The sequence below is a fragment of the Pempheris klunzingeri genome, chromosome 6 (genome assembly GCF_042242105.1).
Source record: "Pempheris klunzingeri isolate RE-2024b chromosome 6, fPemKlu1.hap1, whole genome shotgun sequence".
NCBI lineage: Eukaryota > Metazoa > Chordata > Actinopteri > Acropomatiformes > Pempheridae > Pempheris > Pempheris klunzingeri.
In genome coordinates, this window is record NC_092017.1 from 21,359,915 (window position 1) to 21,376,248 (window position 16,334).

At 40.0% G+C, this 16,334-nt stretch overlaps 1 protein-coding gene across 1 annotated transcript in view; it reads left to right on the plus strand.

Annotated features, from left to right (window-relative positions):
- Positions 1 to 16,334, plus strand: part of anos1b (anosmin 1b) — a 38,812-nt gene that overhangs the window by 16,298 nt on the left and 6,180 nt on the right. Inside the window, exons 3-8 of the mRNA XM_070832612.1 lie at positions 5,843 to 5,905; positions 6,625 to 6,832; positions 7,889 to 8,073; positions 10,054 to 10,183; positions 12,939 to 13,032; positions 13,582 to 13,825. Of these exons, the coding sequence (XP_070688713.1) occupies positions 5,843 to 5,905; positions 6,625 to 6,832; positions 7,889 to 8,073; positions 10,054 to 10,183; positions 12,939 to 13,032; positions 13,582 to 13,825 (924 nt within the window). The remainder of the gene's footprint in view (positions 1 to 5,842; positions 5,906 to 6,624; positions 6,833 to 7,888; positions 8,074 to 10,053; positions 10,184 to 12,938; positions 13,033 to 13,581; positions 13,826 to 16,334) is intronic.

Here is a 16,334-nt window from a genome sequence, read left to right on the forward strand (position 1 = left end):
CATTACAACAGCTGCAAACAACAGCTTGCTATACTGTATAAGCTTACATATCAGTTTTAATTCCTTTTCTCTCTCCATTTTCCCACAGTCATTTTCATTCTTTCTGCTATTCAAATGTGTCTAGTAGTTTGATATAATGTCTGGTTGAGATATGTTCCAGTTATAAGTGTCAATTCTGTCAAAATATTGTTAGGAATACCAGCTCATGAAGCTCATTGAAAGAATATACCAGGTACTGAAATCTGTACCTGTTTGATTTTGTTTGTTTTTAAAATTTTTGCCTTCTTGAAAGTTACCAGCTAATCTTATGGAATATTTTCTGTGTTTTTAACAATAAACCACATATAGGAGTAATTTGACTGCCGCTTGCCAACAACTCACCCACTTCTTTGTTGTCCATGATTCCTTCCTAGTCTAGCTTCTTTTGGTAGTTTTACTTTAGATGAAGAGAAATCACAGAAATTAAATGATCAGAGAGAAAGTTCCTGCAGGATTTCATGTGAGGCCACTGTGGTCACATGTGGTTTGAGAGGTGAGGAAGTGAAACCACTGCGCTATCTCGAAAGCATTTGTCTTTTTGACTGTCCTGCTGAGGTTTTTTTTCTATTCCTCCTCTGTCTTTCCTCCAGCCTTTGCTCTACAAGCTGCCAATGTAAGTTAGCTCTGGTTGTTGTACATGTTTTTCCAAAGGTCTGGCAAAGTCGCACATGCTTTTTAAAGGGATTTTTAGAATTTGTTCCGCTATTTTTCACTCAAGTACCACAAAGCCTGAAGTGTGTGTATCTGTGTGAGCGTCTATATGCTTATGTGTGCATATTCCGAATGTAGAACAAGCCCGTCGGTGCCCTCTGAAATTATCTGTAGAATCTCATTAAGCATGTAACTGCAGTTGCATATATGTAGTAATTTATATATTGTTGAAGCAAATCAAGCAACTGTAATCCCATATTGTTTATATCAATTTTTCAAAACTAGATACACTTTTACATCCATTACAAACAGTGTTCAATCACAGTCACAACATTGGCCCAAAAATTATAACTATATATTTAACAGCATTAGTCACAGACAGCATTTTCTTTTCTTATTCACTATTATGTTTTCTTAAAGTTACACAGCTGTCAGTTTATTGCTTGGGTGGCTTTCTACTTTTGTTATTGCACCTTTAACCTCAAGTCAGTATGTGACATGAACCCCTAGACTGCATGTTACAATGTGGGCCACCAGGTCAGATTTCGCAGGAAATCCGCTGAATTGCTTTGCAGGAGAAAACATGAAGAGGATGCTGTTCTTCACTTTAAAAACAGCCTCCAGCTTCTCAAAATAGCTGATCATTAGCTGATGAAAAGCGGATGGAAAATCACTACAAATTTAATTTTACTTAAGTCATTCCTTTAAATTAATTTAAATTTACTTTGATATTGGTCTTAACTTTAAGAGATATTTGGTGAGGGCTGGGTGTTGTTGCTACTGACCAAAACGTTTTTTGTATCTAACATTTTCAAGTACAAAAAGCTGGTATTAAATGATTGGTACCCAGCGATCTGATAGTTCCTGGTTTATCAATATAGTATTTAGTAATTGTTTAATGTTCCAAATGTTTTGGATTTTGTAGGAAACATGCTTAATTCAGTCAAAATTGAGGGACTGAAACAAAAGTTAAAAAAAAAAAGTATTGATTTCACGTTGAAAGTGTAGATTTTGTCACCAAAATGAAAGGAATAGTTCCATAAACACACCTCCAGTAAGTGCTATACATGAGTACTGTGGTGTAGAAAATTCAAAATAAACTCTGAATAGCTGCTGACAAGCCGAACACATGCATTAACATAACTAGTTTTTCACATTGCACCCTCTGAACTGATGACCGTGTGTGGAGAGTGAGCACATCTGGTCTGTGGCTGTCTTTCTTTGTCTCTCTCTCTCTCTCTCTCCCTCTCTCCTCTTCTCTGGACCTGTTTCACTGTGTGTCTTTCATCTCTTCTCTCCTTTTCAACTGACACTTACTTCTTTCCCCCCTTTACTTCTTTCTGAAACCACATCTCTTCCCCCGCATCCCTCTCCTATTTCCTCTCCTCTCTCTCGCTGAGTGTGGCTGTCATCCCTCTATCGTGGCAGGTGAGGCCATAAAACAGCAGGAGAGGCCAGAGTAGAGCCTAGAGACAAGGTGTGTGTGTGTGTGTGATTAATTATTATACAGATATCTGAGGAGCTCCAAACTGTGCACACATACAGACACATACCTGGTCATTAATCTGGGCTCTGTTGTTACACTGTGTTGGTGTGTTAAACAGTAACATCTCTGCCCTCTGACCTCTGCTGTGTCTACTGCTCTCTCTCTCACACACATAACTCATCATGTCGCCTTCAAGGCCAAAAGTGTCCGTCCGTCTCTCAGCTCCTCTTACACAAATACAGTGCATGTACTTTTCAGTGATTTACAACATCCAACTGATATTCGAGAGTGTAAGGTGTATACCACGAACATACCACAAGTGTTTTCAGCTTAAATCCATTAGCCCATTTGACTCCCCCTTTCTCTCGCCTTTTTTCTCCCCACGGTACTGTTGACTATGTAAAATGATAATACTCTCATTCTTAGTAAAAGTAAAACTGATAAAAATGCAGTGTTACAAGATTTTTCTTCCATTAAAATGTAGCAAGTAAGAGTGTAGTATTTGAATATTACCTGCAAAATATTATATCTAACTATTAAACATTAACAAACTGCATGTAAAACGTAAAACATTAACCTCATCAACATGGATGAAATCTGTGTGTTCACTATCATATTGGAAAAGGACTCATACCTGTGACATTGTGATTACATGGTCAGCATCCTAAACCCCCAACTTCACAGTCATGCAGCTCTCTATCAAAATATATCTTAGTTCTAATGGAGTCCAAGATAAGATAAGAGAAATTATACTTAACTTTGAAATTTGTCTGTGGCTCCAAGCTGCTGCATCACACAGAACACTTGCCAACAACATATTAATGCACATACATCATAAATACATACATACACTCATACATAAACACGTTTACTGTGAGACAGTAGACAATTTAACCTCTCAATACACCTCCCCAACAGTGAACATCAGTGGGTATGTTATGGGTATGGGTAAGTTTTTGCCTCAGAGAGAGTAGAGAGGTGGAGAAAGGCAGCACGGAGGGGGTCAAGGAGGAGGAGAAGAAGAGGAGTGATAATGTGAAGACGGGGGACAAAAAGTACAGAAGACTTTAGAAAAGGATGGGAGGGGGAGATGGGAGGGGGAGAGAGGAATAGTTGAGGGTGAAGAATAAGCGTGGAGGAATGAAAAGTTAAACATGTCTGTAACTGATCAAAGTGGCAGCAAAGGTGGGGGGGGGGGGTACAGATTGGGCTGGGTTTGAATGCAAGATGGAGTGGTGTGCAAAGAGGCGACGTGTTGGTTGGTTTGTGTGTGTGTGTGTGAGAAAGAGAGAGAGAGAGAGCAAGAGAGTGTTTTGGGGGAAATTTTGACAACCTGAGCAGCGCATGGTCGAGTGAAGACACCCACGAGAGCTTCTTGAAGAAACACATCACACTTCAGGATCTGGTTACAATACTGTGTGTGTGTGTGTGTGTGTGTGTGTGTGTGTGTGTGTGTGTGTGTCTTGTATTATCTCCCTGTCTCCTCATACTCAGACTCCTTGAGGAATGCATAATTAACTTACAGAGAAGAGAAAGAGAGAATAACTTTAAGTGCTACTACTACTTCTAGGTTGTGGCCTGCGTGGATGTGTGGCACTTTTAACAGATTCAAACGTGACACTTCTAATGAGCAGCACACATCGTATCCTTGCAGTCCATGTGTACGGTGAGGGTGCTCCAAAGAGTCATCTTTTTGCTAAAATATTCATGCTGATCAGTGAGCAGAAGGCAGTCAGTCTAACGTGTGTGTTTTACCATATTCTGAATACCAAGGCCACCTGGACTGATTGTGATGCCTGAAGGTTCATGTGTCAAAACACCCACAACCATTGTTTCCATTGAAAGACCACACACTGGCAAAACTGACAAATTTATGTGCACCAACTCTCCTGAAAAGCAGTAATTTTATCGCTTTTACTCCCCAGAGGGGCACTTCATTCTCCTAGCCTGAATACTTCTTCTGTCCGTATGACATGTCCACTGTGCTGCCGATGCCAAATGGAACAATGTTTAATCATTTGGTCAATGAAATGCTAGAAAATGGGAAAACATGGCCATGGCCAAGTCCAACCACTCCAACCAGTGGTCCATAACACTCACAATAGTCGGTTTACTAACATAGAAAAATAAGGAAACATTTGAGAAGCTGGAACCAGAGAATCTTTTGTTTTTGTGAAAATATGACTTAATTTCAGTTAACTGACTAATCAATTATGTTATTTAGTTATTTAGCCAGTTGTTTGTGCCTGCTCACAAACAGAGATATTCCTGAGGATGAAGAAAACAAAATGTTTTTGAAGTCCCTTTTTGAAGATGTGCATTAAGGGAGGTGGAGAAGTTTGAGTTTCTTCTCTAGATAGTTTGATTTTCATACCGTCACTGTTGGAATGCATTGCAAGCTCTCTGTCAGTCTAAGCTGACCATAGGCTTCGTTCCCTGTGGAGAAGCAACCTCCAGCCTTTTTACAGACTCATTTCAAGCCTACGGAGCGAGAGTGTTTACTACTCAGAGGAGACATTTTGGGGAGGAGTATCATTTTAAGCAAACCCAAACTTTTTCTTCCATGACTTAAATGAAATGAACCAACTGTAAAACATTAAACAGCTATCATGCTTCACGCGGAGACTCCATTTTATGTCCCAGAGGTCAAGAAACCAGCACATGTGGCTTCAGTGGCTCTGGTTTGCTGATACTATATTAATCCTAGTGACAGATTACTATGTAGCCACTTATTTTATACATGAAATGAAAGTTTACATGATCTTCAATGCAGCTCTGGAGTGTGATGAAAACCCTAAACGGCCGCAGAGTTGTCATTGGAAATATTCATAATCATCAGTCTGCAAATGAGCCTATTTAAAACAGCTTTCGGAGATGAGTTTTTCATCCAACGGTAGCCATTTATTTGTGCATAGATGAAGTTTTATGGCTTTTTGTTGAATCTGTTTGTTCCCCTGGAATCAGTGAGATGGAATAAAGTGGAGAAATGATTGAAGCCAGGCTCACCGTGGAGCTGAGGGAGACAGACAGAGGGAGTGAGAGAGGAGGGGGGAAGGAGGTCGGGAGTGAAACCGCAGTTTTTATATGTTGTCTGGTTTTAATTTGGTAAGAGCCATCATTCACCAGTTCATTGAGGTGGCAAACCAGATGAGTGTGTGCATGTGTGCTTTAAGCGTGTGTGTTCCCTACCTGCCTCAACACTGAGAGCTCTGTCTCTGCAAATACTTAAACCCACTGACACTTTGTCATTTATCTTTGTTCTCTTTCTTTTCAGTTAAACCTATTATTTTAAGGACATTTAGGAAAATACGCTTATTTTTGCTTCCTGGCGTAGAGTTACTTTAAAAGATCAATATCACTTTCTGTAGTGTCTGTTAAATTTAAGGTTACTGTCAGTAACAGGTTAGCTTAGCACAGAGACTGGAAGCAGGTGGAAAGGGCTAGCCTGACACTGTCCAACATTAACAAAATTACTAATTACTATTTTATATCTAATTTGTTTAATCCAAAAGTGTAAAAATGTTTTTGCTCACTTTATCTTATGTTGTGTGATGTTATGTCATGTTATTTTTATGTGAAACAAGTGCTAATTGTAAAACCCTTACTGTATTGTGCTTCATATTTTGTTTATTTCTTCTTTTATTTTTTCTATTTGTTTTTGTGTAGTGCCTTCAGCCATGCAAAGAACTGTGGGAAACCAGGAAGGTGCTTTCTCCAAAGTCCTGTGAGGTAAAACAGAAAGATAGTGTGTATATGTGTAGGTGTGCGTGTGTTTGTGTGTGTTTTTGCGTGTCTCAGTCACAGCACCCTTGGTGGCAGTGTCACTCCTGCACCAGAAACTCGCTTTTGTTGGCACCATAAAGCTGTTTTTTTTTTTCACTGCGTATGGCACGAATGAGCATTCCTGCATGTGTTTATGCAAGCTTATGTGTGTTATGAATAACATGTTTGTGAGCTTTTGGATGTATACATACGAGAGTGTGCTTCAGTTGTGTGTGTATTTTTGTGTGTGTGTGTGTATGTGTGTGTGGGCCCAAATGATTATTTGCAAAGTCAGTCGCAGTGGTTTTCAGATAGATTAGTTTTTCATCACAATAGCTGAAGCATGTTACTAGCTGGATGGCTGACTGGCTGGCTGGTTGGGAACTCAGGGTAATTCAGCGCTATTAGCTGAAGCTTGTGTTTACATTTTGCTGATCTGCAGCCATGTGCACAGACACAAAGAAACACACACACACACACAGTTATACACACACACACACTCCCCCTTTCAGACAAGGGCTCCCAGGGGCTGCCTTCAAAGTTAGAAGGAGTTTACCAAAGGAAACACTTTCACCTCAGCTGTATGTTTTCCTGCCCTCATACAGCATGTATGTTTATACATTACGTATTATTTCCGTTGTGTGTCAGATGTAATAATAACAATGCCCCCCGGTTCTTTCTCCCAGAAGCAGACAGAGTGTGTGACGAGCAGGGAGTTTCTGACCTCCCTGAGGTCGTCCCGTCAGGGTGACTGCCCCCCGCCTCAGCGAGCCACCGGATTCGCTGCAGCCTGTGTAGAGAGCTGCTCGTCAGACCAGCACTGTCCCTCCCCCAGGAAATGCTGCTCTAATGGCTGTGGACACACTTGCCAAGCCCCAGCCAATCTATATAAAGGTAAAGACAAATTCCTGCTGGCTCGTTGGGACATGTTTGTAACATTTTGTGGGCTTTATTATACTGTGGACTGCTGCATTGAAAGTTCAATGAATATTTAGACAATATGATATGTATTTCAATGAATTATTCAGTATGGCACGATTGTGATAAAAAGCAAGGATGGTTAAGCAGCGTTTGAGGAAGTATTTCTGTTAGCTGATATGCTATCATTGGCCACCCATGCTTGTTACTACCCATAACACTGAACAAGCTTTTAGTTGCTTCTTCAGGAGAGATACACTTCCAATATGTAATAACATCTTGCTCTTGGTCCTATGGTGTTTGAATGTACATATTACGAGTTGCTTTGGTTAAAAGTGTCTGCCAAATGAATGAAATGTAATAAAGATCTGCTTAAATACCGCCTGCTCGACTGCATCTGAGGTCCCAGACGGCTCTGCCGTGGTTAAAGGCTCCAGCTCAAGTCTGCGTGGAGCTTGTCAGGAATACAAACTGCCTCAGGCGCCAATGTTGTGAAGCTTGGGCAGCCATGATAATTAAACACAAGGAAATAATGTTTGAGTTGTGTTTATATTTATGCTTCACCAATTTTGGTGTATTTTTTCTAATCTGCAAACTTTAAAAAACACGGATCAGTAGTTAGTAAATATCAGTCAATGATAATATCAGTTGCCTGATATGATATGATATGATATGATATATACATGGCATATAGTTCATTCATTAAATGGTTATTACTTGACTCTGTTTTATGTCTTAGTATAGTTGCATATGATGGTGTTTGACGTCCTGTCAGCTCGAATGCTTGTGCGTGTTACATCTGTACCACCTATCCTTTCTTTATATATCCCCTAATCACAAAATTACAAACTGTACAACATGTGACACCTTTCTATCCTTAGACCATCAATCTCACAAGCAATTAGTTTCCTTTGATGTTCTTTAAATTCCTTTTGAATAACCATCGAATGATGTAATATTTCTGTTTTGCCCTTCTAGATACTAATACATATATATAATAAATAACCTCTTCTTTCTCTTGCGTCCTTCCAGGTGTTCCTTTGAAGCCTCGCAGAGATATGAGCTTTGTGGAGGATTCAGAGGGTCATGTGAAGGTGGTGTGGGTGTCAAAGTTCAATGTCAGTGTGGAGCCGGTCGTTTACATGCTCCAGTCCCGCTGGAACGTAGGGATTCATCCCAGTGAGGACCACGCCTCACCATGGACTACTGTTGCCATGGTAACTACAGAAATCAGCAGCCTCTCATTTTTCATCCCTGGTCTTTATTTGAGGATTAGAAGATGTGAGGTATTGAAGACATAAAGACTTATAAAGAATCCACTCATTCACGTGGGAGGTGATGTGAGGCATACTGTGACTGATGCAGAAGTTTGCTTATTTATTTGCTTGATTGTTTTCTCAACCATCTTTTCACATTAGACGATATAGAGTATCATCCCGGTAAAGTCACACCTCTCTAAGTTATTTGGGGGTATTAGCTGTGGGGATGATGATGTAGGGAAGTTGATAGCCACAAACAAACCCATGTAGCAACATGACACATAGTTTATTATGTCTAACAAGCAACTTTGACATTAGTAGGATCATTGAAGCTATAAAAAATGGTTCCCTGTGCCTTTAACAGTGGAACAACGCCACAAAGTTTGTAACATATCTTTACCTCATAGTTCTCAATTTGCCTCAAATGATGAAACTTCTCAGCTATGGAGATGGATGTTAGACTCTGTTTCCACCTCATCCGTCTGCAGCCTTGCTGTCTAAACCTCTCCACCCCAGCCAGTCTCCCATTCTGCCAGGGTAAACCGTATGTGTGTGTGTGCGCGTATGAGTGAGTGTATATGAGTGTGCACTGCGCGTCTGTATGTGTGTGTGCCTGTGTGAGGTTAGGTAAATAAGCAGAGCTTAAAAAGGAACCACAGGCAGCCACAGTCGTTCCACCGGCTGACTCTGAATGACTGAACGCTCATTATAGACTTAAATAGATGGCAGCTCGTGTCTGTGTGTGTATGTGTGTGTGTGTGTGTGTGCGTGTGTGTGTAATTGTGGATGAGTAGATTTTAAGCAATGATTACATTTGCACTGTCAGGGAGACAAAACATGTGAATCTTTAGCAATTTTGACCATAATTTTGGCAAATCGTTTAATTTCACTATTATCAGATGGAATTCCAATCCAACTCTGTTCATCTGACTTTCCAGCTCATTAACTTGTGAAACTTGTATGTATAAAAGTACACAGGGCTCTGTAATGTTTTTGAAAAAAGATATAGTATGAATTTGTGACAGATGACAGAACATTTGCGCCTTGGAGTGGGCTTGGATTGAAAAAAAAAAGAGGTGCTTTAGAGTTGCTAAATGGATTTTGGTAGTGTTGGACAGAGTCGGGCTAGGTTTTTTTCCCCTGTTTCCAGTCTTTATGCTAAGCTAAACTACGCTAATCTACTGCTGACTGTAGCTATAGGACAGTATAGGACAGACGCAGTGGACAGAGTCATATCCATCTCTCAACAAAGAAAATCAAATGTGGAACTGTTTATTTAAGTATTAGGAGTTCATATGCTCCATGAAAAAATAATACCTTTTTGTTATGATTTAAAGGTCTAGTCTGTATTTTTTTGTCAACTAAAGTTAGAATGAGTGTCAGTTTGTTTTTAACATGAGAGACATTATTTTAAAAACACAATAGTTATATAATATATATATATTTTGAAGGAGTAACTTAACACCAGGCTGGAAAACCGTGCTTTGCTGCCCTTTCTGGTTGAAAATTTTACCTGCGACCACGCCGGCATCAGGTGTGCTTTTGTCACACCTGTAACCACATCCAACAGTGTCCTGGAGTACACCTTTTAAATCACTGTAGTAAAGGGAGAAATGAAACCAGTGAAGATCAGCAAAACAAGATTTTCAAGGATAAGGTTTTAAAGGATAATTTTTATTTTTAAACCTGGGACTTCTTTATCCAAATGTTTTTGTACCTACTAGTCATTTTGAAACCAGAATATGTAAAAATAGGGCCATGGTTTAAAAATACCGGACTTATAATTTAAATTACTTTTTAAATATCTTATATATGATATAATTCTATCTGTGACATAAAATAAAGTAATGAGAATATATATCCTCAAAGTCTCAAACAAAAAGCTCTTTTTTGTCATGCAACTTGTCATAGGGACATGTGATGTCTTTGTATTTTTAGACCCTGTCTGAAGATGTGGTTCTGTCAGATTTGAGACCTCAGCGCTGGTACCAGTTCAGAGTAGCAGCCATCAACAGCCACGGCAGCAGAGGCTTCACAACACCCAGCAAACACTACATCTCCAGTAAAGGTAATACAAACTCAGTCTAAACACATACTGTGCTTTTCTTCAGAGAGTTGTCCCACAGAGTGATGAATCCTCATACATGTTTCTTTAACCCATCTGCGAATTTTGATATTCTGTCATGAGACAATGAGCAAAACACAGACTCTTGCGTTCCATTTGTGTCATTTTATGAGAGATATTATACTTCTCTGAGGAAAAGTCAGAAACTCAGGAACGTTTCCTTTCCTGTCCTTCCCTGTTCTTTCTCTCTCTTTCACTCAGATTTGATGGATAAGGTACACACAGCAGGAAAACTATCAGGCAGTCCATAAAACACAGACAGGAAACAGAAAATACACACAACTGCACGTGCACATTTTCACACATACTGTACAGGCACACGCACGCATATACTGTACGCATACTCATTCAGTTGGTTTAGTGTCAAAGTGAAATCCCTGGTGTGAGTGAGACAGGGTGAAAGTGAGAGTAAGACAGTCTCTCTCTCTCTCTCTCTCACACACACACACACACACACTGTAGGAGGTCTCAGCTCTAATGCTTAGCAGACTTAGGTCATATTGGTGTTGCGCCAGGATTGGCTAGTGGTATGAATCCCCTGCCAGGATTGGCTACAGCATGTTTGTATGTGAATAATGACTTCAGGTTGGACCGAGCTTTGGAAAAAGGTTCTTTATCAGTTGAGCACTTATGGGAGATTATGAAGAGGTGTCTGAGATAGCATTTTCCACCGACTTCAACCAAACGCCAAATAGAAGAATTCCTCATGCTTCCAATTAAGTTTAGAGAATATACAACCTGCGCCATTGTATATTAGATCTTTTTTATTTTTCTGTTGCCTATCAGTGTATTTAAGGAATAGTTTGGAAAACACTGTCCATTACATATGAAGCTGGAATCATGCTCTTTCAGGCTGCAAGTAAGCAAACATAAACAGGTGTCATTTTGAAACACTTGCATGTGTATGTGTTTATTGGGGATTAAAGAGATAATTTACTGCCGAAGAGATGGTCTTTTCATAAAACTGGACTGCCTATGCAGTAGAGATGTGCAAATATTTTTGAAATTGGTGTAACATGACCAGAAAAAAATGGGTATAAATTATGTGTTAGTGTGTCAATTTGAAGGCAGTGTCATGTGTAGCAAAACACAACGTAAAGAAAACACTGAAGAAAACATAGAAGGAAGGGGAATCAGTTTCAAGTGTATACAAACCACTGCGTCCTTGAAACAAAAATTTAATTTATCGCTGTAAACGGAGGGGACATATAGAAGGACAGAAATTAGAGTGGTATTGATCTTCTAATCTAACTCTCTGCAAACAGCAAGTAAGTTTGCATCCCAAAATTCCTTTAAAACACAGTGTGTGCTTGCTTGTGTGTGTATGTGCCCTTGTGTATGTCTATGTATTCTGAGGGCCAGGGTTAAAGGTTAAAGACACACACTTAAACATTCTAAAAACCATCTGATCGGAGTCAAAGTCTTGTGTTTCCAGTTCATTAGTCTGATTAGTCAGGGGCTGGAGGTCAGGGGTCACAAATCAGGAAGCTGGCAGATGTCAAGATGGTTGAAGTTCCTCCGCTGTGACCTGATGCTAACCGGAGAGGGAATTTTAATTTGAAAATCCCCTTTCCTGTTAAAACTGGGATTGTGCAACCCCAGATATTAGGACTGCACAGGACCTGCCAGCTGTAATTATGAGGGAATGTCTGGATTAGAAAACTCATCTTGATGTCTTCATCTCATGAAACAATTGGCGGAAATCAGCTGATTGAGGGAGACACACACAGTGAAAAAGGTCTCAAAGAAGAATGTGTGTTTTGGTTCTGATCTGGCAATTACTGCTGGCACTGACAGACAAAACCCACACATGCACTCACAAACAGGCCAGGTCTTGCAGCCCTAATACGATGCCCCAACTTTGATCTCAGCATCTGGGTCAGCCAAGCACAGCCTGGGGCCTGTGGGAGGCCTGCCATGAGGGATGTAGTTCTAATCAGATACATTTTGTAGTTTTAATCAAATACAGGATTGGGGTTTGAGTTTCTAATAAGATACAGATCCAGTGTTGAAAGAGTTGTGAGCTCAGGATTTAATCTCGGCGGCAAACAGTGACTTAGTGGTGGTCGCATTTGGTCTATGTTTTAGCAGCTACTGAAAAGGGAGGCTTCAAGCTTCTCCGGTATCACTCACCTTTGATGCTGTAAATCTAATTGGCTTTGTAGACTTGAATGAGACCAAGAGGAAATTAGCCTTTTCCCCCCAGAATGGCTTTTTTATTTTGCTCCTCTGCAGCACACTGAAAATCAAGTTATTAGACAATTCAGTCAAGCTGGTAAACCGCCTTCACTTTATGGGACTCACCATCTCAACCCCAATTAGCCTTCAGTAAATTTAAGTAGTAGTTTCAATGCTTTCTTTACACTGGGACAGTAGTTGGCCAACAACAAATCTGTTTTTTGGTCAAGGTCATTCTTTTACAGTGTTATTTTGATTTATTGACTACAATCTCTCTAAACAATGGCCTCTGACTGAGTTATTAGAAATGTTGAGTCACCTTTAATTGTCACACTCAAAGCAATAAGCTTAACAAGCAGCAGCAAATAGTTGTCGGCCCTTTTGCCTCTCTGGCTACACACAGGCTGCCCTATGTTCTTTGTGGAGGTTGATGTCTCAGAGGCAGACATACAGCCACTGCTCAGCGCTGCAAAAATCACCTACTCCTATTATTCTGATGATAATTTCTCTCTCTCTGCAGATCCCTCACCTCCGGAGCCTCCGGTAAATGTCAGAGTGAGCAACCAGACATTAGACTGGACGGTTTCACATCCAGGGACACAGTTCACAGAAAGGTATCTTCATAGATGAATTAAGTAGATGTATTTGTTTGCTATTTTTCTTACTGGGTTAGTTGCTAGGCATCCTTTGAGGACTGCAGGCTGCCAGTGTAGGCAATCAGTCATAAACTGTGGTCAAGTGGATAGTCATTGCCTGTCTGATGCAAATTACAGTTCATCCTTGTTCAGTCATATATTGCTGTGTGTTTTCTATTTGCTGCTGTAACGCTAAAGAAAAGGTCATGTAAAGTTCAGACCATGTCTTGGATCAGCAGCAATATTCTCATAAAACATTTAATAACAGAGGTGAGGACTTAAGCTGTTGCTTCTGTTCAACATGATGATGAAGTGTCTGGGACTATACTGCACATACCTAGAATAAATAGGATATTGAAAGCAGCTGACAAACAAGTATTGCATCTGTTCTACTACCATTCAGTTCAACTTGTTCAACAACATTTACTTCTTAATTTCGAAGGAAGTGCCTTTCTTTCTACTTCATTACCATGGATTTGCTTACATCTATGTTGTGATGTTGTTTGACTTATTGCTTTCTCCTCTTAGGTCGAGGGGAAGTGGGGCCACAGTGGCAGTCCTATTAAGCTGGGAGCCCCCCAGAGAGGGAGATCTGCCAGTCCACAACTACAGAGTCACCTGGATGTTTCGACATACACACACAGCCCACAAACACACACACACGCTGCATCCACACACACATGCAGTCCACAATAATATGCACACACGTCCTGCACACTCACGCACACCGGAACCGGGTAAAAAGGAGAGCAACAGCAGAGTGACTCAGGGGGTAAGAAAACATTTTTATAGACTTAATAACACTAAATGAAAGAATATAGTGATCAACCACACTTAGATGTACACAATGTGATATATATATCTATATATATGAACACAGTGACTATATGATATACAATTATATATCCCAATTAATATCTGAATGTGTAATGTGGTCTTTGCACATAGTCATACATACTCATGTTTGTACGTCTATACATCCGAGGTCTCGCAAACAAGCCCACAATTAAACCATATTTTAACCCTAAAGTAACAGTTCGACATTTTGGGAAATATGCTTTTTCGCTTCCGTGCTGGGAACTAAGTGAAAGGATTGATACCACGCTCATGTCTGCATAATAAATATGAAGCTACAGCAGACAGCTACAAGAAAAAACTAATTTTAGCGCCAAAGCAGCCCGTTGAGGCGAGCACCAAGCACTCAGCTCATTGCTTTAAATTCAAATTAGTCCTTACAAAGACTGAATACAAAGTCCACACACACACAAACACACTTACCGCATACACAAGGTCTGTAGCTGCACCTGGGAGATTTTACGAGGTCTGTAAATCGATGCACCACACACACATGCGCATGTATTCCTTATTGTGTCCTGGTTGTGATTACTGCAGTGACTTTACAGGCATCTGCAGTGCTCAAAGAGAACGGGTTCTGTAAACAGCTACTGTCTGCACGTGGTGTTGCAGACTGGAATATCTCATTTAATAATGAGTTAATAATAATTTAATATGATCATAGCAACTTGTATGTTGTGTATGTGTAAGCGTTGCACAAGTACACAGGAAACATCACACATCATAGGAGCAGATGGTACTCTCCTCCCTTCATATTCATTCTTAATATTAGACATTAATTACCTCAAATTAAGTAATATCCTGCTGAACCGCATGTGGCCAGTAAAAACTCTTACAAATGAGAATTGGCTGGAGATATAGTGGAACTACTCAGGCATCTCAAATATTGTGGATTTATATAATGAGCAAAAACATGCTCATGCTTTTCTGCATAATTGGACCTGAAATTTTCTTAGGACATTTTTTAAAGATAATTTGGGGTTTCTAGATGAGGTTTATGGTGTTACATGCTGAGATATTTACCAAAAAATTGTTCTTTAGATCTGGTCTTGACATATTCACCCTGAAATCACTGATGGGCACACTTTCCCGATACTTTTGCAGACTTTTTGCGCATATGTTCCTTGTGGATCTGACGGCAGACACTCACTCCATTATCTCCATGGGACATAACTTTGTTAGAGTGCAATGACAACATGCAGGCTTTACAGCGGTGAAATAACATGACAACTCAACCATGTAGATTGACTGACAACAGAGAGAAGTGGCTTTCCTGCATTTGGACAACATGTTTATCTCAAGTCAAAGCATCTGGGAATGTTCTGACAACATGCCAGTCACTACAGCATGAGGGCATTAGTGAGTGAGTGTATTAGTTATCATAGAAGTAAAGCATAAGATCTGTGCATTATATGACTGATGTTTGGGTGATTACTCATTACTGTGGCTGCCAGCACAACATGTGATGATAAACATTAGACCAAGAAAATGATGGGATGTGAGGTTGTTTTACAGTAATATAGTGAAACACTACAATGCTGTTGTTGCTCAATTCAAAGAGTAACTTTTTACTTTTTAAGAAATACAACAGGTTTCTTGCTGTATTATATTTAATGCAGCGCTAACAGTCAAGAGGGCAGATTTTACCATTATGATTATAGGAGTGACGATGATGTAATATGTTCACTATGCAGCACCAGTCAGCAGCACCAAAATACCCATAATCACTGCAAACAACACAGATAATACAGCTTTGACGCAACAGTTATGATAAACCGTACTCTTAAAGTCTTTGCACGGGATCCTTCAGCTGTAGACCCACTTATATGTTCCACTCTGATGTGAGCATTCACTAAAGAAAAGAGACAAAATAATTAAAAACATAAACATCAGAGTTATCAAAGTTTTGATGCAAGTGCTCTCATATGGACCTAGCTATCCTAAGTAGTGATGGCGATCCCAGACTGAGCCTGGTGGAGCCATTTATCTGTAGTCTGGTCCTCAGTTCTGCTTGGTTGGGAGGCCTGGAATTTAAATGAGGCCCCCTAACTAGTGTTTCCTACTTGCAGCTGCATCTAGACACACACAAAGACAGCAGCATCACAACAGGTAGATGGGAACAAGAATAGGATTTCTGTGCTGTGTAAAATAGTTTTCATATCATGGAAAGCACTAATATTTTATTGCTCTCCATTAGCACATGATAAAACATATCCTGTCATTTAGGAATGTGTGCAGGACTGCAGGGATTTAGCATAAAACCTGAAGTAAAAGGGGAAATTGGAGGAAGTATTAAAACATGGAAAAACCTCTGCTGAATCGGTGCTTTTAAATATACATCAGCCTCTTCCGTATAATGTCCACTGACATTATGCACCAAAATAGAAATCCAGGCTTCTCTCGCTGTCTGTGTTTCACAAATACAC